The sequence below is a fragment of the Osmerus eperlanus genome, chromosome 16 (genome assembly GCF_963692335.1).
Source record: "Osmerus eperlanus chromosome 16, fOsmEpe2.1, whole genome shotgun sequence".
Classification (NCBI taxonomy): domain Eukaryota; kingdom Metazoa; phylum Chordata; class Actinopteri; order Osmeriformes; family Osmeridae; genus Osmerus; species Osmerus eperlanus.
In genome coordinates this window covers 10,198,419-10,217,943 of record NC_085033.1, presented here as the reverse complement: position 1 = coordinate 10,217,943, position 19,525 = coordinate 10,198,419, and the positions used below count along the sequence as shown (strand labels likewise).

The 19,525-nt window shown below is 46.2% G+C and overlaps 3 protein-coding genes across 4 annotated transcripts; 2 read left to right on the top strand and 1 right to left on the bottom strand.

Moving 5' to 3' along the window:
• Window positions 1-376: 376 nt before the first annotated feature.
• On the bottom strand, window positions 377-9,831 carry sall2 (spalt-like transcription factor 2). Of its 2 annotated transcripts, XM_062481303.1 has the most exons (4): window positions 9,456-9,826; window positions 7,262-7,408; window positions 1,876-5,777; window positions 377-1,629 (listed from the first exon to the last, which is right to left on the bottom strand). In XM_062481303.1, exons 2-4 carry the CDS (start codon window positions 7,335-7,337, stop codon window positions 1,279-1,281), a joined length of 4,329 nt encoding a protein of 1,442 aa, XP_062337287.1. In that variant the 5' UTR covers window positions 7,338-7,408; window positions 9,456-9,826; the 3' UTR covers window positions 377-1,278. The 2 variants fall into 2 exon arrangements, 1 of the variants encoding a protein (XP_062337287.1); XR_009932412.1 differs by lacking the exons at window positions 377-1,629; window positions 7,262-7,408 and having other exon boundaries at window positions 5,643-5,777; window positions 9,456-9,831.
• A 1,610-nt stretch (window positions 9,832-11,441) lies between these two features.
• Window positions 11,442-16,083, top strand: trim110 (tripartite motif containing 110). Its single transcript, XM_062481447.1, has 8 exons — window positions 11,442-11,563; window positions 12,311-12,818; window positions 12,934-13,029; window positions 13,163-13,396; window positions 13,802-13,824; window positions 14,125-14,270; window positions 14,402-14,673; window positions 14,887-16,083. The coding sequence occupies exons 2-8, from the start codon at window positions 12,327-12,329 to the stop codon at window positions 15,154-15,156; spliced, it is 1,533 nt and encodes a 510-aa protein (XP_062337431.1). The 5' UTR covers window positions 11,442-11,563; window positions 12,311-12,326; the 3' UTR covers window positions 15,157-16,083.
• A 373-nt stretch (window positions 16,084-16,456) lies between these two features.
• cbln12 (cerebellin 12) lies at window positions 16,457-19,045 on the top strand. The gene is made up of 4 exons (XM_062481334.1): window positions 16,457-16,635; window positions 17,527-18,320; window positions 18,591-18,710; window positions 18,816-19,045. The coding sequence occupies exons 2-4, from the start codon at window positions 18,030-18,032 to the stop codon at window positions 19,011-19,013; spliced, it is 609 nt and encodes a 202-aa protein (XP_062337318.1). The 5' UTR covers window positions 16,457-16,635; window positions 17,527-18,029; the 3' UTR covers window positions 19,014-19,045.
• The last annotated feature ends 480 nt before the right edge of the window (window positions 19,046-19,525 follow it).

Below are 19,525 nucleotides of genomic sequence, written 5' to 3'. Positions count from 1 at the left end.
AGTGCATAAGCACACACACGCACAAATCAGACTGCCTTGGTTGTCATGGTTGTGGAGCTTAGGGCTGAAGTGAGGACCGCTGGCCTCTCCCCTCCCTTCCTCCTTTCGGTTGATGTGACAGACACAGAGGAAAGCAGAGGAGTTTAATTGTGTTGAGAGAGGGTAGGGATTAGGGACTACTGTGTGTGAGGGAACCTGGCAAAGGAAAGAAGGCAGTTTTGGCCGGACACTGTTGTGCTAACACATACTCCAGCGCATTGGAATGCACACATGCACACACATACACAATCACGGCACATATGCACACAAAGCAGAATGAGCAACACGCATTAGAGTCCATTACGATCGACATAGTCACACCAACAAAAAGAAAACATCTGTTTCCAAAGTGTTTTAATGTTTCTTGGTTTTTCATCTCTCTCTTGACTTTTGGGGCATACACTGAAAGTACAACAACAACATCAGACATAGACCTCTGATTCATTTTTTCATATCATTAACAAAAACATTTAGTTACAGTGAACAGACATCACTTTGGGACCAAACAACAATCTTTTTATTCACAGGGTGGAAGGGAAAGAGTTATACAGGAAATGTCTCCATCGAGCACACTACACCCTTATGTGCTTTCTGTCAAAAAGCAGGTAGATAAGTTTGGTTGAGTTAATTCAAGGGTTAACCACAGCAACATGTAATAGTAGGTTAATATTACAATAATATATGAGGATGTGAGACTGAAAACACCACAGACTAACAAAGATGTGTGCATTAAATGCAATAGAGACCAACTTTTCTGTTATATAGGGTCTTATGGAATTATTCCCTTTTATACTTTATTGAAAGAAGGATTTGTTAAGGTTTAGACAGTATTACAGCAGGCTATATCATATCTAACAAATATTTCGGTTTAAAATTGTTTTTTAACTGTCCCATAAACCACCAGAGTCAAGCTCACAGAAAAGGACCTCAATATGTAGAGAAAATCTCAATCTACTAAAACAGAGCTTTTATTCACGCACCGGACTGTTATGACAAAAACATCTTTCATTAATCTCTCCGTTTTGGGTTTCAGTCATAATTTTCCACTGTCACTTCTATAAAAACAAGACCAAGCTGGCCAACAAATAGTTATCACAAACTAGCTAAGCAGTTTACTCACAGACTACTAAACCGACAAACTACTCAAATGAGTTTGGGTATAATACTATACAAAAGCCCCATACAGTTTACTCCTAAAGGTAAACATCTATCAAGAGCACCAGATTATATCCCAGCCAATCACATTGACTTAAGAGTCGTCTCTTCCGCGGATACCTCCCTATTTTCCACTGAGCCCCTCTCATTGGATGGATCTATCTGAGATCTGACAGGTGATTCATCCAATCGGGGCTTTTCTACCTCCTCTCCTTGGCTTAAACTGGTTGGGCCCTGGGCCGGCTGGTCTGTTGGTTCATTGCTGGTGTTAAGGAAAGCTTGGTACTGGTTCCAGAAGCCCACAGAACTTCTGGTGGCAGGGGCATGAGAGGAAGTAGAGGGTGTGGTCGCAGGAAGTCGTTCAGCGGCTGCACGACTGCTTCGTGCAGGGGGGCGTGTTGTCTTGACAACCCCACTGTGATGCTTCATATGTCCCTGTGGTTAAAATGGAAAGTATGAGAGTTGTGTGAAGTTCATCTCAACTTACTGCTCGCTCTACCAACATTTAGGTGGACTAGTTCAGCAAAGTTCATAAACCTTCTTTATAAGTAACAAAATATACAATTAAATAGAGGAGTTGCCTACAACCCACAAAATATACATGGGTTCTAATAATGAAATATAACTTTCTACTTCTCAATAGTCTCAAGTTTACATCTATCTTCACAGAAATATTCTTACCTTCAGTCCACTGCGGCTGGCGTATTCTTTACCACATTCTGCACAGCTGTAGGTCTTCTTTTCAGGTCGAGACATTGGAGGGGGCAGAGTGGGGGCCATACTGATGGGAACTGTAGTTTCCAGTCGTTCAGTGGCTGGCCCAGAATCCATCCTGTCTTCCTTTCCATGGAAACTAAAATGGAGCCCTTGTCTGGTCTCCCTTATGAAGGTGGCAGCATTCTGGGGAACAGATGTAATTTCAGCAGCGCTTGTGTCAATTGTGTCAGACATAGACGGCAGCCTAGGCTCAACCTCAAGCACAGGGGCGTGGTCATACTTTGGTGTTGAAGATGGAGGGACTTCAGCCCTCTCCTCCTCCTCTTGTTGGGAGGTTTGGGATCTGGAAGGCTGTTCAGTGTCAGGGCCAGGAGTTAGTTGGGCTTTGAAAGGTTCAGGGCTCATGGTAGGGGCAGTGGGGGTGGGGACCAGGGTAGGGCAGGGGTGTGCCACAGGGGCACCATGGGTAGGCGTGCTCAGCAGGTCTTCCAGGTTGGATCTGGGTCCTGGTAGGAAGACATCCATGGATGGAGTGTTGTCATCCATGGAACTCTCGGATATCCCAAGGCTAGACATGCATATGGGCTTGGGTAAAGTGGGGGAAGTGGGAATTGCCTTACCAACTGGAGTGCTGTATGCATCGAGGCTATCTTGACTTTCAACCAGTTTTTCTTCAGTAACTGGTGAGCCTTCATCTACCTGAGGAAGGCATGGGGAGGGGGCGCTGACACACAGGACTGGAGGATCCACACTTCCAGTGGGCGGGGTGTGTGAGGCAGGGTTCAGGGAGGGGTCAGGGCTTAGGTCCGAAGGAGGGATCAGGTCAGGGCTGGAGGAGTGGGACCTGCTTGGGTTTCCAGTGCACTCTAATGATATGACGCTGGCAGAGATAGGGACAGTACCACCAACGGATGCTGGGAACTGGCTACGGGCTGGGCTCTTTGATTGGCCGCCAACGGCTGGCGGAGAGGTCCCAGAGGAGGCGGTGTCAGGGGGCTGGAGCTGGGGCTGGGATTGGCGCTGGTGCTGGGAGGCATCAGGCTCTCCTAGCTGCTCAGACAGAGACTCTTCTGTGCCCTCCGGTGGCAGCTGCCCTCCCAGATGCATGCGGATGTGGTGCTGCAGCACGAGGGCGTTGGTGAATTTGCGCTGGCACAGTGGGCAAGAGTTCTGGGCACGGGCATTGGGCGGGCGGGCACGGTGGGTGGCCAGGTGCGAGCGTAGGCTGGCCTTGGTGGAGAAGGAGCGTCCACACAACTTGCAGGGGAAGGGGCGCTCCCCCAGGTGGGTAGCCTGGTGAAGACGCAGCGCTCTGGGGCAACTCAGCACACGCAGGCACACTCCGCACTGGTTGGGTGCCAGGGCGCCTGCTGCACCCATGATTCCCAGGGAGGGGAGCATGGCTCCGGCCAAAGCACTCGCCCCGTTAGCACTCATCCCCAGTGCTGCGACCATCTCCCTGGTGAAGTTGGAGATGGAGGTGGAGGCGTGGGTGGAGGATGGGGGGGAAGCCATCACATAGGTGCTTGAGGTGCTGGCACTCATGAGGCCACTGCTGAACAAGCCCGCGGAGGAGGAAGTGGCCAAGCTCCCGGCTAAGGCCTCTATTGAGGAAGTGGTGGAAGAGGAGGACGCCCAGGGGTGAGAGCTACAGGGCTCCTTCTCCAGCTTCTCGACCAGCCTCTGCAGTTTGGAGGTGTCTGAAGTCGAGATGGAAGTGGAGGAGGAAGGGGAGGTGGTGGAGGTGGAAAGGGCACCTTGGATTTTGGGGTAGTGGGAGAAGGGGAAGGAGAGCTGGGAGTGGGCAGTAGAGGAGAGGTGGTGAGAGCTCGGGGGTGGAGGGCGGAGGAGGCCCAGGCCAGGGTGGTGTTGAGGGTGGTGGTGGGAGGAGGAGGAGGAGGCGGAGGGGAAGAGGAGCTTGGGGAGATGGGCCAGCTGAGAGTAGGAGGAGGGCGGAAGCATAGGTGTGTGTGGAGGGGTGTTCTCATCAAAGCGCTGCTGCTTCGCCCCCTTGAAGAAGCCGGCCATGGCCGAGGAGGCGGCGGAGGAAGAGGGGGCAGCGAGGAGGGAGGATGCCAGGGAGGATGAGGAGGAGGAGGAGGAGGAGGGAGTGTGAGACGAAGAAGAGGACATGGAGGCCGCTGCAGCAGCAGCCGCTGCGGCGCGGTTTAGCTGCAGGATGGAGTGGGCGGTGGATATGAGGGCCAGGTCCATGCTGGGGGGCAAGGGCAGTGAGGAGGGCGGGGCTCCTCCAGTCGACGCCCCCATGGGGAAGCCCCCTACCCCCCCGCCGACCTCCATCCCGTCTCCGTAAGGCTCGTCTTCGGCTCTGCGTTTCCGGCGCCGCTGTGCGGCACTAAGATTAGAGCTGCTACTGCTACCGGTACCAAAGCTTTGTCCCTGGTCAGACCCACCCATGACCCCAACAGCTCCTATAGCTGACCCAAACAGAGAAGGGGGCAGGAGGGAGAGAGAGAGCTCAGGGTTCTGTTCCCGGTGCCGGAGGAAGTGAACCTTGAGGTTGCCTCGGGTGGTGAAGCGGCTCAGACACACGGGGCACTGGTAGGGCCTCTCCCCTGTGTGAGAGCGCAGGTGGATCTGCAGGGACGAGTCGCTGCTGAACATTTTCCCGCAAAACCTGCAGGCGTGCTGCAGGCGTCCGGAGGAGCTGGAGGCGGACGATCCGGTGGATGTCCCTCCCCCTGAGGCCGACTGGAGAGCCTCCTGGAAGGGAGAGGCCAGAGTGGCGGTGGTGGACATGGGTGGGGTGAGGAAGGACAGACCACTGTGTCCACTTGCTGAGGTGGTGTTGGGGGATTTCTCATGGAGGTATCGAGTGGGTAGGGCCAGAGAGAGGGCCAGAGGGTAGTTGGAGGAGGCCATGGAGGAGATGGCAGAGGAGGCAGAAGAGGACGAGGAAGTGGCTGAAGGACGGACACTGGTGCCTGGGTACGCATTAGCCCCTGATGCCCCTCCAGCCCCCTCCAGGTGGGGCTTATGCGGGCGCAGGATGTGAGAAAGGGGGTGGCTGGGCTTCGAGGGCTTTGACATCGACTGTGGGGGGAGCAGGGAGGAGAAGCAGGCCAGGAGCGGGGCTACAGAGGTAGGGGGCTGGGAAGGCATGGTGGTGGCTTGGGGCGGGCTGGGGTCCCTGTCGCTGCCCTCCAGACATAGTTGTGGCAGAGGGGGGAGGAGGAGCTGGGGAGTGTCCAGGCCACAGGAGGCCCCACCCAGCCTAAGGACCTGTCTGCATATCTCCTCTGTCATCTGCATCTGATGGATCTGCCTCTGCTGCAGCACCCTAAGCTCCTCCAGGATCAGGGCAATGCTCAGGTGGGCCCGGGGTGGGGGGGCAGAGGCGGACGAGGTGACACCTGGGCTGGGGGAGGGTGTTACAGGGCTGGGGGGGCCCTCGGGAACAGGGCTGGGGCTGCCGGGGTGAGGCGGAGGACATAGGGAGGCTGAGGATGAGGAGGAGGAGGAAGAAGTGGTGGTGGTGGCTGACACCCCCAACTTGGGAGAGGCCATGAGGGTGCGAGAGGTCAGAGTCTGACTGGGGGAAGGTGTGGAAGTGGTGTCTGGGAGGCACAGAACCGTGGGGGGCTGAGTCTGGGAGGACAAGGGCGGGTTAGGGAAGGCTGAGGAGAGGATATTTTGAAGGTCTGTGAGGGACCCAAGGCAGGGGTTGGGCTGACTTGGAGAACAGGAGAGAGAGGGCCCCTCAGTGGGTAGAGAGGGCTTCTGAAGCCCCCCAAAGGTGGGATCGGGAGCCAGGGGAGTTTGGTAGCTCTGAGGAGGAGAGGATGATGGAGAAGAGGAGTCCGTGGTTGGAGGAAAGTAAATTGACTTTAATGTAAACTGTTCATCTGAAAACAGGAAAAGGAAAAAAAAGACATCATTTTGTTATACAAGTGCAGATTTACTCTATTCAACAGTCTAGAAAATACTAGTCTATTTTGTATTTCTATGTATCTAAATGTAGCCAGTAAATACTGCATTTCAATACTTTATTAATATAAATCTTTAAATGTACTTTTTCACTTTGACTACCTTATATTGAACCAAACCTCCTCTGTCCTTTGGCTGTTTCTTTATCCTATCCTGAGTGTCCTAATCCCCCCCCCTTCCAATTCCCCTGGTCTGCAAACCTACACCACGCACAGCCTACCTTGTTTCCATGGCAACACAGGACAGAGGACAATGGTATCCCCTAAAATCTCTCACACCCCCAACCCCCACAGAGAGGAAGAGATACACAGGTACGCTGACATGCTTGCTCACAAACACTACCCCCTCACACACCCACATACACACACACCTCCTTTGCTCTGTCTTTCATCTATGTCAACCCTTCCCCCATGACCCAGTAGGGTGCTTGAGGTCAGGCCCTATTTGGGTACTGGACACTGTATCATGATCCTGATTGGCTGACAGACTTGACCTTAAGAACACTGAGGTCGCATTCCTTGTAGGTTTTTAGGAAGGCTAAGGAAGAGGTGGGGGTAAAGGAAAACAAACAGAATTGCCAGATAGACATGATGACTCACAGACCATCAACAACCCCACTTTGCTGGGAAAACACACTAATACACACATACTCAATGACAATACTACAGTTGCCCAAATGCTACAAGACACTTTGTCTCTGTAACTGGAGTCCCAGTGGACAGACACAAGTACACAAACCCAAACCCGCACAAGCACTCACAGACACACACTTCTTGTGTATGTTCATGCCTCACTGCCCAGTCACAAAGGGCCTATGGGAACAATGAGGTCTAATGCAATTGCAATTACAACACCTTATACAGTGTACCTCTGAATGTGATCGTCCTCTCACTTAACATTCTATCTGCTCGACTCTTTCGGTTTCAATTAATAACTTGGATGAATACTGCAACTAATGATCGTGATCTGTATTTCCTATGTGCGTCTCACACTTCCTCTTTCTATCTCCCATTCTGGGTGGTCTGTCTTTGAACCTGGCAAAGTGAGGGGAGGAAAGGGCACTTAGGGCACTAGAATCTTGAACAAAGAGAATTTTAGGGGAAAAACAACATATCTCAAGGCAGGAACATCGCACAACTATAGCATCCTGACATTTTCCATTCCTTTATGAACAGCTTTGTTGATAGAAAAGCAAAGCCAAACCCAATTGAGGACCAAGAATATATGTAAATGTTATGTTAATTGTCACACTCATTCCAACGTAGCCTAACTTGCTTAATTTTAGCATTAGAGACTAATACAAACTTAGAAGAAAAAGTTAGTTTCCATCCAAACAACTTTCGTACAGTTTCTACTCATATAAACAGTTCATAAGCTATGTTAATAATAGTCGGTTTCTCACCATGCTCAAGTATCGAAGAGGCACCAAGCATCGGGCTCATAAGCTGCTGGGGTCGTTTCTGTTTCCGACGAGACATGCTTCAGCTGGACTTGACTGATGGAGCGGCACATTGGCCAACAGAGTGTTTTTATTCTTTCTCCCTGCACGCTGAAAAAGTGATTAACTAAATTAGGCTACTAGAAGAAAGTAGTCTATCACATAAGAATGATATTAGTTGATTGGGCGGTGTATTGTCCGCTATGGAACACCAAGTCCATTCCTGGCATCATTGTGCAAAAGAGAGCAACTTGTGAAAACCAGCCTGAAGGGCATGTGTGACAATTTCGCTCTCTAAGTCCCCCTTTTTCAAACACACCGTTTGCCCCCCTCCCTACACACAAACGCGCGCGCGGGTTAGCACACACAAGGCACACGCACACGGAGACACACACACAGCCCACTTGTTCATCCACTACTTTGCATTCAAATGGCGAATGAACACCCCTTCTTTTGAGACATGAGTCCGTCGTTATAGCTCCTCGTATGCCAAACCTACCGCTCCAGGATTTTGCTTTGTTGACAGCTAGACAAAACTAAATTCTGGAGCCTAACATTATCACGAAACTGACCTGTGACTGTAGCCTAGTCGCAAATGCAATTACAGTACTACCCAACGTGTTAAGTAGTCAAGTCAGTATTTAAGTAGGCCTAGTCCTACTTTAGCTATAGGCCCATATGCTGGCGTGTCTGTCAAAACTGTCACAACCCTGTATATGAATATAAAATGGAAGATAAACTCTCAAATGTTTTAAGTTTAAAGGGGAACTTAGGCCTACACCTTGATATTCTCAAGAACTCAGATGGTAGTAATTGACCTTCAGTGACGCTCCATAATAATGTACCTTACACCACATTCCGATGCGCGAGCTCCATAAACAGGCCACTGAATGAACAGGAATTTCCAACAATGGCGCTAGGCTACAGCTGAGTGAGCATCACCCTCTGCGAGCCTCTAGAACACATAGGACTACTGCCGCGATGCACAATGCATCCTTTTCAAGCTTCAGCTCTGCTGCTTACCACGTGGAGGGGTAATGAATGGGAGAGACAGCCGAAGTGTAGAAAAAAATACTTTTTGGCCTTGCCTACTCTATATCAGCGGGCTACTTATGGCAATTACCCTCGAGCGCGCACGACACGGTCAGGCATATGCTTTTTTAATCGGCAATGATGACCTTCTTGTACCAATCCCTGCTGCAGCTCAAGAAGGGATTGCCAACTTTGCCCCAGTCTCAACCCTAGATGTGGTTAACCCTAGCCTACATTCATTATATGAAATCGTCCTTAATTAGACTCCTTTACCTTAGCCTACCTTAGCCTACCTTAGGCCTACTTAAAGTATTTAAAGCGTATATGGTCCTGACACTTTCCAACATACGCATCCAAGTGAATCAGTTTTATCACAATATAGCTAGGGCTACATGACATAATGTTTTAATATTCTACTGTCAGTACTCATGCTGGTCACACCCATTATAAGACGAATAGTCTAAATTTCAACGTAGCCTATTTCACCTCAAATTGCCTGATTGTCATGAAGCAGGCCTTAAATAGTCTCAACTAGCTATGTTTACAGCCATTACACCTTTTATACGTTGAAACCACAGTTATCACTAGCTAATTATAACATTTTGTCCAATTCAACGTGATGAATGTATATTTTGGTTTGTCAATCTGTCAAACAAATTGTGTTTTGATTTTGTCTTACAATGTATGTGGCCTACACGTAAACAATTATAAATAGGCTATAAGCGATAAACCTATTCCAACACAATTTACAGGGGCTTAAATCCTCCATTTGTTGATAAAGTAAACATTTCCAACATATATCACATCTTAAAATCAAACACACATAAGAAAATCATAAGGCATTTAGGCTAACTGTTTCCCTGTTGTGCCAACAATGCATTTGCGTTTTTCGTGCCATCTTGTCACCGTGAATGTGACCGTCGAACATTTCATAACTGTGTATGGGAACTACGCTATAACTTCTGCTGCCCCGCTACTGTACAGCGACCTGTTGCATGCCGGCGCGCGCGCTCCGATCATAACAAGTTATGATTCATAAATTATTATGACTGTTCAAAAATATCGCTGCAAATTCCTCATATTCATCGGATGCGTCGTCGAAAGAACATTACCGTTGGTTACTTACCATGCTTGAAACGATGATGTTTGACAGTGGTTTATGAAATGATAGAATAGCCTATGTTGGGCAAAAGGCTACGTTTCCCAGCCGGGACATCAACGTAGCGTTTCCCGATTCCCTCACAAAGATGCGCAGTCGTCCCTTTGACAGCCAAGCGCAACACTGCATTTTTTTAAATTATTTATATATCCGTCGGTAATTTGTAGAAGCCTATTTGATTTTTTAGATAAAACATTTGGTCAATTTCTCACTGATACACATAGGAGGCGGGGAAGGTTGAGATAGGCTACAATGCGCTACGAGAATTGGATTAGTCTTCCTGACTGTCACCCCCCTCCCCTTCCCTGTTCAACCCTCTTTGTATTTGCCGAGGGCGGCCTGCTGGGCCTGTGTCTGTGGTCTGCTGCAGTGACGGCCGTCTGCTCGTCTGTCTGTCCGTCTTATTCAGACTACTTTCCAATAGGCCAATTAATGTCTCCTCGCCATACTTATAGCCTCCAGACAGAAATTGTTCAGATAGATCATGTTTTTTTGTATTTTTATTTATTTATTCAGTCTCTTGCCTTGCTTCAATGGATTAACCGTTTCCAATTCAGGCATTTGGTTTCAGCCCAAAATTCAAACAGCACATTTTGGACCGTGTAAACCGTATACTCTCCCTTTCGTCATGGAGGCACTATCACTTGTTGTCATTTATGCATTGTAATGTGCACACATTCCTTATAGCTGTTATAACTGAACTGAATAGTTCTTTGTTTGTTGGTATAGTACTTAACAGAAATAAACTACTAAAAATGCACCAAGGGAGAATAATTAATAAATTAAAAATCTCATAGATTGGTTTAAGAATGAGAGGTTATACAATAAGAAGGGGACATAGTTGTAATCATAGAAGAAAGATCAACCTATACAGATTATCTAGATTGAAACATTATTTTTTCATTCTAGTCGAGAAAAACCCTTCCTAACTACTAATGTAAGGATTGTATGCTAATATAAAATCTTTCTTCAAGTAGGCCAAGTGTCAGTCTCATTCGAGACATACTGTAATGAATCCTCTAGAGGGCTCCCAAATTCAATAATATATTTACATTTAGCAGACGCTCTTATCCAGAGCGACTTACAGTAAGTACAGGGACATTCCCCCCGAGGCAAGTAGGGTGAAGTGCCTTGCCCAAGGACACAACGTTATTTGACACGGCCGGGAATCGAACTGGCAACCTTCAGATTACTAGCCCGATTCCCTAACCGCTCAGCCACCTGACTCTACCTGACTCCACATAATAAAGTGTACAGTGGTGACAGGTAGTTTTGATCAATAGAAACATGTTATTTGAAATCTATATTTAAATGTATTAAATGTTGTAGTGATATGTTGTCTTTTACACACAGAAATTGACTTGACAGAATAGCCATATTCAGCCTAGACTAGATTTCGATTTAAAACGTATATATTATTTTTATTATTATTGTTATTATATTGTTGTTATTATTATTATTATTATTATTACTATAGTAAATCATTGTAAGTGTTTCGTTCTGCCTGTACCTTTTAAAGATATCTCATTGAGACATTTCTGCTTTATTAATGATAGTGACAGTATGAAAGAGAGAGGGAAGGATATGCAGCAAACAGCCCAGGATAGAATTGAACCCAGGCTTGCGGTAAGGAGTTAGCCTATGTGGCATGCATTTAACGTTTTAATTGATTCAATGACACAATATCTGGATGAAACACCGAACACCAAACTTGGTGTTTTTAATTACATCTGATCTGTGATCAGTACCCAATTCTATTTTAGACTTTGGTTCCACATACAGTTGGTACTGCAGGGTACAACTGCACCTTCTCTCTCTCTCTCTCTCTCTCTCTCTCTCTCTCTCTCTCTCTCTCTCTCTCTCTCTCTCTCTCTCTCTCTCTCTCTCTCTCTCTCTCTCTCTCTCTCTCTCTCTCTCTCTCCTAAGAGTCTTCAGAGGTTAGTCTCTGTGATTAAGCAGACATAGAAGAGGATGCGAATCCTTTGGGATTATCCTGTATGTACCATCCACACATACTGACAATCACTGGCCGGGAGCAAGCACACCACTGGCCAGTCCTATAGGACACCCAACAGGTAAGATAACTCATTAATTTGTGTTATTAGGAGTATTCTAACCAACAAAGGACATTATGAACAGAAGGAGGGAGTAGCTTCAGAGGACAGAAAGGACACATGTCAGAAGACAAACAGGCTAACTAGGCAAGGGAGGCTGATCTCTTGATCCCTCCATTGCAAAAGTCCCCAATTGGGTCACATACGAAGCAAGACTCAGAAACAGACCTACAGCCTGCTTTTGTTGACACAACCTACAGCTTGGACCATTTGTTTTCTTCAGAATGTGTAGTCCCCTGTGTCCTAAAGATAGGTTGTTTATTGGGGTCTTCTATTAATACACTTCGTTGGTAAGGTGGATGGACTATCATTACCAAGAAAGCTTAATGGTGTCTGATTAACAACAGATAAAGTGAACAGTTGGAGTTGCAGTGGTGTTGTCCCTGGCTAAACTGCAGCACTTGCTACTTACCCTGATTTTTATGTAAGGAGCCGGGGAGTGACCCCAGGCCAATTCTTGTGAGATTCTCAATGACAATATATCATGGCTAACATTACATGGGCTGGATTTCCATATGAGTGGTTAACACCTAAAAGCATTTCACAAATATATATTTTTCTCAGTTTTTCCTGAAGTTCCATTGCTTCCTTTCCTGTGGCATAGGAATCGATCTTGGTCACGAACACACATACAAAACACAAACACGCATAAACACAAACATACACCAAAGAAAACTGTCTATTGTTGGTGCCTCTTCACATCCCCAGTGGCAAACTTGTTGTCATGGCATCCCTGGAGGAGGAGCTGACCTGCTCCGTGTGCCGTGATGTCTTCCACCAGGCCCCTCCCCTTCCCTGTGGGCACACCTTCTGCCCCGCATGCATCCGGGAGGCCTGGGGGCAAGGCAGCGCAGGGCCAAAGGGGCGCTTCAACTGCCCCCAATGTCAGGAAGATCAGGGGGTGGTGGCGTGTGACTGCTGCCCTCCAGTAGCGGAGGGAGAGGAGGTACCGGTGGCAATGAAAACATGTTTACGCTGCGAGGTGTCTCTGTGTGCCGAGCACCTGCAGCCTCACCTGGAGCGTCCCGCCTTCAGCACACACCCGCTGGTGGAGCCACTAGGGGACCTGTCACATCGCAGGTGCCCCACACACGAGGAGGTTTTTCGCTACTATTGCGCTGACGAGAGAGTGTACGTGTGTGCGGACTGCATACTGGAGGGAGGCCATGCACAGCATCGAGTGAAAGGGCTGAAGAAGGTGGAGGAGGACCTGAAGGTGTGTGTTTGGATTTGAATGGTGTCTTTTCCTAGCTGAAGCCCACTGAGCTGGAGTGGTGAGGAATGCAAAAGCTGTGATTGGTGCCTGTGTGCTTGTGTGCGCGTCTCCATAGGTCATCCTCCAGAGCCTTCTCCAGAAAGCAGAGGAGAAGCTAAGGGAAGGTGAACAGATCCTCCAAGAACACCAGAACACTGACCGCACCATGACGGTGAGACGCGAACATTCACTCAATGTCGACTTATTGTTGACTGCTGATCTGGTCATGGTTGACTCATGATTGACAGACAGCTAATCCCCCCCCCCAAAAAAACACGTTTGACCGATTAATGGATCCATCTCAGGACATGTCGGCAGCGGACGACGCCCATGTGGAGCGTCTAGGTAATGCCCTGCAGGGGCAGGTGGAGAGGCTGGTGCAGGCTCTGAGGGTCAGCACCAAGGCGGAGAGGCAGCAGGCCATGGAGCGTATCCAGGAGGACTGCTCCAGGGTGAGGGGAGACCTGAGCCAGACACAGGGCATCCAGCACTACCTGGGCTCCCTGCTGGAAGAGACAGACCCCTTCCTACTCATCTGGGTAAGACTTCACGCTGATGAGAGGAGGAGGTGGAATGGTGTGGATGAAGGAAGGAATTAACCACTTAACAACTAACTCAAAACATCCAAACACAAAACTCCCTGACCACATAATGTGGCAGAATTATCATCCTCAATCTTAACATTAAAACCCTTGTTATGAACAAGGGTTTACATGTTCAACACTGTAAAAATTAACTAAATTAACATGTTATCGAAACTGAAGCAGGATTGACGGTTAATCAGTTTACCTCTTGTCCATCTGGTCAGAGACTATTCCATTCATGCAGGATTTGCGAGTATTAAAAGCTTTGTGCTGAAGTTAATTAGAAGTCAATTGATGTGTATTTGACTGTGAAGGTTATCAACTAACCTTCATTCTTATTTTTCTTCCCTCACTTTACAGGCTTTTCAGTCTGATGACTCAAAGTAAGTAAAAAGAAAAAGAAAAAAAGTTGAGTAACTGACTGAATGAGATACTGAATTACTGGATGCTGCCGGGTGAGATGTGTGTGAACAATGTGTGTGTGCTTTTGTGAGAGAAAAATGGTTAAGGCATTTAGAGAGGAACACACTACTGGGAAGTGGAGGCTGAAAGCTTCTGGGATATTGCCATCACCTTCAAGAACTATCAAAGGAGGTAGCAGTTAACCAATAGCCAGTGATGTAAACGCTCTGCCTTGAGATTTGTGCTTGTACTATGCCTTCCTCAATTCCTCTGCTGCACAGGCTGCTAGCGGACCTGAACTGCCCACTGTACACCCCAGACCCTCTCAGCTTAGACAGGAAATACATCCTGGAGGACATCGAGAGCAAGTACAAAGAGTTCATTACTGAAACATTACGCTGTCTCAGTGAACTCAAGAGAGAGCTCTGTAAGTGACTAAAAGGGGACGCCATTCCTCCAATTTTTGTCCAAGAGGGGATAAATGCTGATTCTCTTTATCATTTTCAGAAATAAGTTGTCACGTTTACTTCTCAGTCATTGGTTGTCATCCCTCCACAGTGACCAGTCCCTTGACCCTGGACACTAACTCTGCCCATCCCCTCCTGAGTATTTCTGGTGACCTGTGCTCAGCCATGAGGGTCAAGACCCGCCTTCCGTGTGCTGCTCATGCTGAGCGCTTCGACCACTGGGCCCAAGTCCTGACTGTCCAGACCTTCTCCTCAGGAACACACTACTGGGAAGTGGAGGCTGAAGGCTTCTGGGATATTTCCATCACCTACAGAAGTATTGGGCGGAAAGGCAAGGAGGGCAATGCCTTCGGCAACAATAAGGTTATTACAGTGATCTTACTCTCTTCTTACACTCTTTGACAACTGTAGTACAAAGTGATAGTACAATAACCATAGGCTACATACTACCTGTCTGCAGTTTAGTTCCAGCTGATTGTGTTTAGCTGGTTGTAGTCTCTCTGTCAGTTAACTAATTTACAAATGCTTACTAAAGTGGATTTTTATTTTCATTCGATGGATCTGTTGACTTACTAGATGTCGTGGAGCTTAACACAGCAGCATGACAAAAAGCTGGCTGTCTGGCACAACCGCAGAAAGATCCGCCTCCCCACTCAGATGTCAGGCAACCGGGTGGGTGTGGCCCTCGACTACGGGGCGGGCACTATCACCTTCTCTGAGGTGGGCCCCTCCTCTGTTCTCAGCCATCTGCACACCTTCAGCACCTCCTTCACCCAGCCCGTGTGCATGGGCTTTGGCTTATACAAAGCTGAGCTCAACAGCAGGATCTCCATAGCGAAGGTGTAAAGAGGGAGACAAGAACACGAAGCTTGGTATAGTATTGTGAGAAGTGAATTTAAATGCATAAACCGAATCTCACTGGTGAGAATATGCACATTTTTACATAGAACTGCAGTGCCCTGGACATTTTCTATTTTTGTTGTTAACGTTAATTTATCCAGACATGTTTCATTGCATATTTGGAAGCTCTGTGAACCCAAATATTGGCAATGCTAAGTTTGACCATGGTAAAGCTGAATATTAGAGGCTCTGAGGAAGATGGACTTTTGCTTTCTTAAGTTTATGATCTGTCCAAGGCTTTAAAGCTGTAAATGATTATGATATAATTAATAAATTATAAAATGAAAAACAGTGCCCCCAATTATTGTCGGGACTTCTGCACTTTCCTCCAGCTCGAGTTTCATTGACAGTGGCTGCCCGCCTCACCAAAGGCGATTGGCTGGAACAGGATTGCAGGAACATAATTGGTTCGAAAGTAGTGGGTCGCTCCAAAATTTGAAATTGACATTCTACTGGCACTGAACTGTCTGTGTTGTTGAACAATTTACACATGTGTATTGGGGACAAGACATTTCTTTAAGCCTTGTTTATGTGCACTTCTTCACATCTACCACTTGATGGGGATCTTTCAAAGCCCCATTGTGGAGTAACCTCCATTTGGCAGTACATTCAAGTACATTCATCCAATAACATTATAACTATACATAATAAAGTAAAGTTAATAAAGTAAATATTTAGATAGCTCTACTTTTGTATTGATGTTATGTTAAAATGTGTCAACTTACCTTTTACCCATATGTAGTGCACATACCTAATGAAAATAGATTTTCAATAAAAATTCATTTGGACTGTGTACTGACCTCAGATTATCGTTAATTCTGGACTAACAGAGCACACTATTGTCTTTTTCTTATTCTATGATTTTTGTTATCTTTGTTTGTGAAACCAAACAGAAGATGTCCAATGAAATCCTTGTATTCACATACTTAAAACTCAAAATGATAATCAATCATAAATTAGAATACTATGTCAGATATAATTCTGTAGATGGATACAAATTATATTTTATCAGTGTGGTGGATTGAAAGCCAGATATCATTATTGGAATGTGTCAGACTGTGAAAACGACCTTCAACATTAAAAGCTCTCAGATAAGATACTTACACTCCTGCTGTAAAAACGTGTTATGAAAAAAGCCAGTGGGCGGTTGGTAAGAGGTAAAAAAAAAAAAAGGGTTAGTGAGAGAAAGAGTGTCAAAAGAAGAGAGAGGGGGGGGTGAGATAGAGGAGAGAGAGAGAGAGGGAGAGAGATCATATAGAGAGAGCTCAACTTGAATGATTATTTAAATATCTGTACAAGGGAGACGCTACTATTGGTTGTGTGGGAGAAGAGAGCAATCAGGAATTTAGTGGCTTTTAAACCAAAGAACAACGACTGATTACACCCGATTGGAATACAAGGAGAAACATTTTGACACTGAAACAGGTGATGTCCTTATTTGTTTTCTAATTACTCAAACCTAGACACTTAGACCAATGTATTTTTATGGAATAGAAGCCTGGTACTGTCATTTATTATATGTTTTATTAGTCTGAATAACTTGGTAAGTAAATGTCAATTAGCTTTTACATTGAGATCAACCAAATTAGAAGCATATTGTTGTTTATGGGTTATGCTGCTTGTATGGTTGTGTATGAGTTGTTGTTATATTGGTTGTGTGTGCATTGTTGGGTAAAAAAGGATTTTATAAAGGAATAGTATTTAATCCCATTACCATGTATGTGGCACAGAAGTTAGGAGTTTCTATACTATCATTCTTAAATCTGCAAATATGTATTTACAAAAATTTTGGACAAAATACCCAAAACAGCTATGAACGTGTATTCACTATTGTACAGAAACCAGCTTGTTAAGTTGATGAAATCACAAATAAGATATCGTTCATAAAGAGGGAACCGGTGAAGGTAAGCAACTGAGTGTGAAGGTGGTGAGAGAGAGAGAGAGAGAGAGAGAGAGAGAGAGAGAGAGAGAGAGAGAGAGAGAGAGAGAGAGAGAGAGAGAGAGAGAGAGAGAGAGAGAGAGAGAGAGAGAGAGAGAGAGAGAGAGAGAGAGATGGGAGCGAAGAGAAAAAAAGAAGGGAGGGGAGCATATTGTTAAATGTCAGGAGGGAGGGGGGAAGTGTGTGAAAGACAGATGGTCTCTCAGTGGAGTTGTTCTCCAGACTCCCTCTTTCTTTCTCACTCTCTCCTGGAACCTACATCCTCCCATGACAGTGCTCCAGAACCTTACCTCATCCCTTCATCAGCTTCTGTGGGATACACAAAGTATATCCTGGCTTTACCTTTCTCCATTTCTGCCCCCCCCTCCTCCCTCCAGGTACTCCTTGCTGAGGCAGTAGACTGGAACCTACCCAAACGTCTATTTGTCCTTGTCATAGGGCCCCATACGGCTAAACACACACATGCACACAGTATCCAACCAACCCAGACACCACGGGGGAAACACCCCACAGATCTGAGCAAGGGAGACAGTAGAAGCTAAAGACGAATTGAAAGAGTTGAAGAGAAAGAGAGCACGTTGACTTTGTCTGCTGCTGCTCAGCCAAACTTAATTTATTGTCTGACCATGACACCTACCTGTTAATTCCCTCTTTCTTCTTAATCTGGGGAATTTAAAGGTGAGAAAAGGGATTTTGAAGACCAATTTTCTTCCCTGAGCAATACTAATCTGCTGTTTGATCTTATAAGAAACAGAAACATCTGTTTTTCACCATTTACAAACAGAGTGACAGAAAGTAAAGATACTTATGTGTCTCAATCAATTAATTAATTAATCTTTAGCTTAAGGAAACAAAGATTTAATCAAACATCGTAAGAATCATGCATCACTGGTCAGCTTGTTCATCGACCTTTGACCCTACTCTGCTACTGGGGTTGTTGCTTCTGTTGGGCCCCCTAGGGGCCTGTGGCCAAAATGACACAGAGCCCCTTGTCCTGGAAGGAAAGTGTTTGGTTGTGTGTGACTCCACACCCTCCTCTGAGCCTGGAGGCAACGCTCTGGGCATGTCGGTCCGCTCTGGCACTGGCCGGGTGGCGTTCTCCGCCACTCGTCAGACCAACCACGAGCCCACCGACATGAGCAACCGCACCATGATCATCTACTTTGACCAGGTGAGCAAATTGTTAAAATCACACTGACCATTTTTGCATGGTGGTGGGTTGGTGAAGATGGGATCTTCAACTAGACAGAGTTCCTTCAGGACAATCAAGGGGTCATTAATGTCTTTATTCGTTCGTTTACACCTTTTTCAATAACAAATACATGAATGAATGTTCAGTCCTTCTGGCTGTACTGATGGAATTCCTTTATATTATATATATATATATATATATATATATATATATATATAATTTTTCTCTGGTTTTATCTCTCTGTATTAGATTCTGGTGAATGTAGGTTCTCACTTTGACCAGGAGAGCAGTGTTTTTCTGGCACCAAGGAGAGGTGTCTACAGCTTCAACTTCCATGTGGTGAAGGCCTACAATAGACAAACTATTCAGGTAGGGGAAGACAAGCTCATGTACATGTTTACATTAAACACATATGCATGCAAACCAACCTACACACACAGAGAGATGACACTTAAACCTGTGGGTTTCCTTCAGGTCAGTCTAATGCTGAATGGGTGGCCGATGATCTCAGCCTTTGCTGGAGACCAGGATGTGACAAGGGAGGCGGCTACAAATGCAGGCCTCATCATCATGGAGAGGGGCGACAAGGCCTACCTCAAATTGGAGAGAGGCAATTTAATGGGTGGATGGAAGTACTCCACCTTCTGTGGCTTTTTAGTGTTCCCTCTGTAAAGAGACTTAAGAAGTGGACAGAGGGAGAGGAGGAGAGGATAGACTTGAACGAGTGGGGGAGGGGGGGGGGAATCGTTTAATTGAGTATGGAATTAAGGACACGTTGTTGAGATAAATTGATTGGGTACAATGTGGGCTAATGTGCAATGACTAAATCCCAGCTCTGACATCAGTATTTCAGTGTTTACACTGTTGGAATTGCTTTTATTAATATGTAATCATTTTTTATTTTTCATGCCTCTGTAGCTTTATGAACAATTATACCCTGGCAAACTGTTGACCCCACTCTGTCCTGTTTTGTGATTGCATATATTCTCTACTTGCCTGTTAGTGCTTTCAAATCTATTAGGAAGATTTATATGAAACACCACACATATTAAAAGGTGTACATCTAACAGTGTGCTTCTCTGTGCTTTGACGGTGGTATGTGCATGTATATTCTACAAATCTACAATACAGACCAATCGGTAAGTGAATGTTCATATATATTTGTTTTGTACAACAACACATAG

Coding starts and splice junctions, on each gene's coding strand:
- trim110 (XM_062481447.1), top strand. CDS start 12,327: ATGGCATCCCTGGAGGAGGAGCTGACCTGCTCCGTGTGCCGTGATGTC. Junction 13,397..13,801: donor ACCCCTTCCTACTCATCTGG/GTAAGACTTCAC, acceptor CTCACTTTACAG/GCTTTTCAGTCTGATGACTC. Junction 14,674..14,886: donor ATGCCTTCGGCAACAATAAG/GTTATTACAGTG, acceptor TTGACTTACTAG/ATGTCGTGGAGCTTAACACA.
- sall2 (XM_062481303.1), bottom strand. CDS start 7,337: ATGTCTCGTCGGAAACAGAAACGACCCCAGCAGCTTATGAGCCCGATG. Junction 5,778..7,261: donor CTCTTCGATACTTGAGCATG/GTGAGAAACCGA, acceptor TCCTGTTTTCAG/ATGAACAGTTTACATTAAAG. Junction 1,630..1,875: donor CCAGCCGCAGTGGACTGAAG/GTAAGAATATTT, acceptor TTTTAACCACAG/GGACATATGAAGCATCACAG.
- cbln12 (XM_062481334.1), top strand. CDS start 18,030: ATGCATCACTGGTCAGCTTGTTCATCGACCTTTGACCCTACTCTGCTA. Junction 18,321..18,590: donor TGATCATCTACTTTGACCAG/GTGAGCAAATTG, acceptor TCTCTGTATTAG/ATTCTGGTGAATGTAGGTTC. Junction 18,711..18,815: donor ACAATAGACAAACTATTCAG/GTAGGGGAAGAC, acceptor GGTTTCCTTCAG/GTCAGTCTAATGCTGAATGG.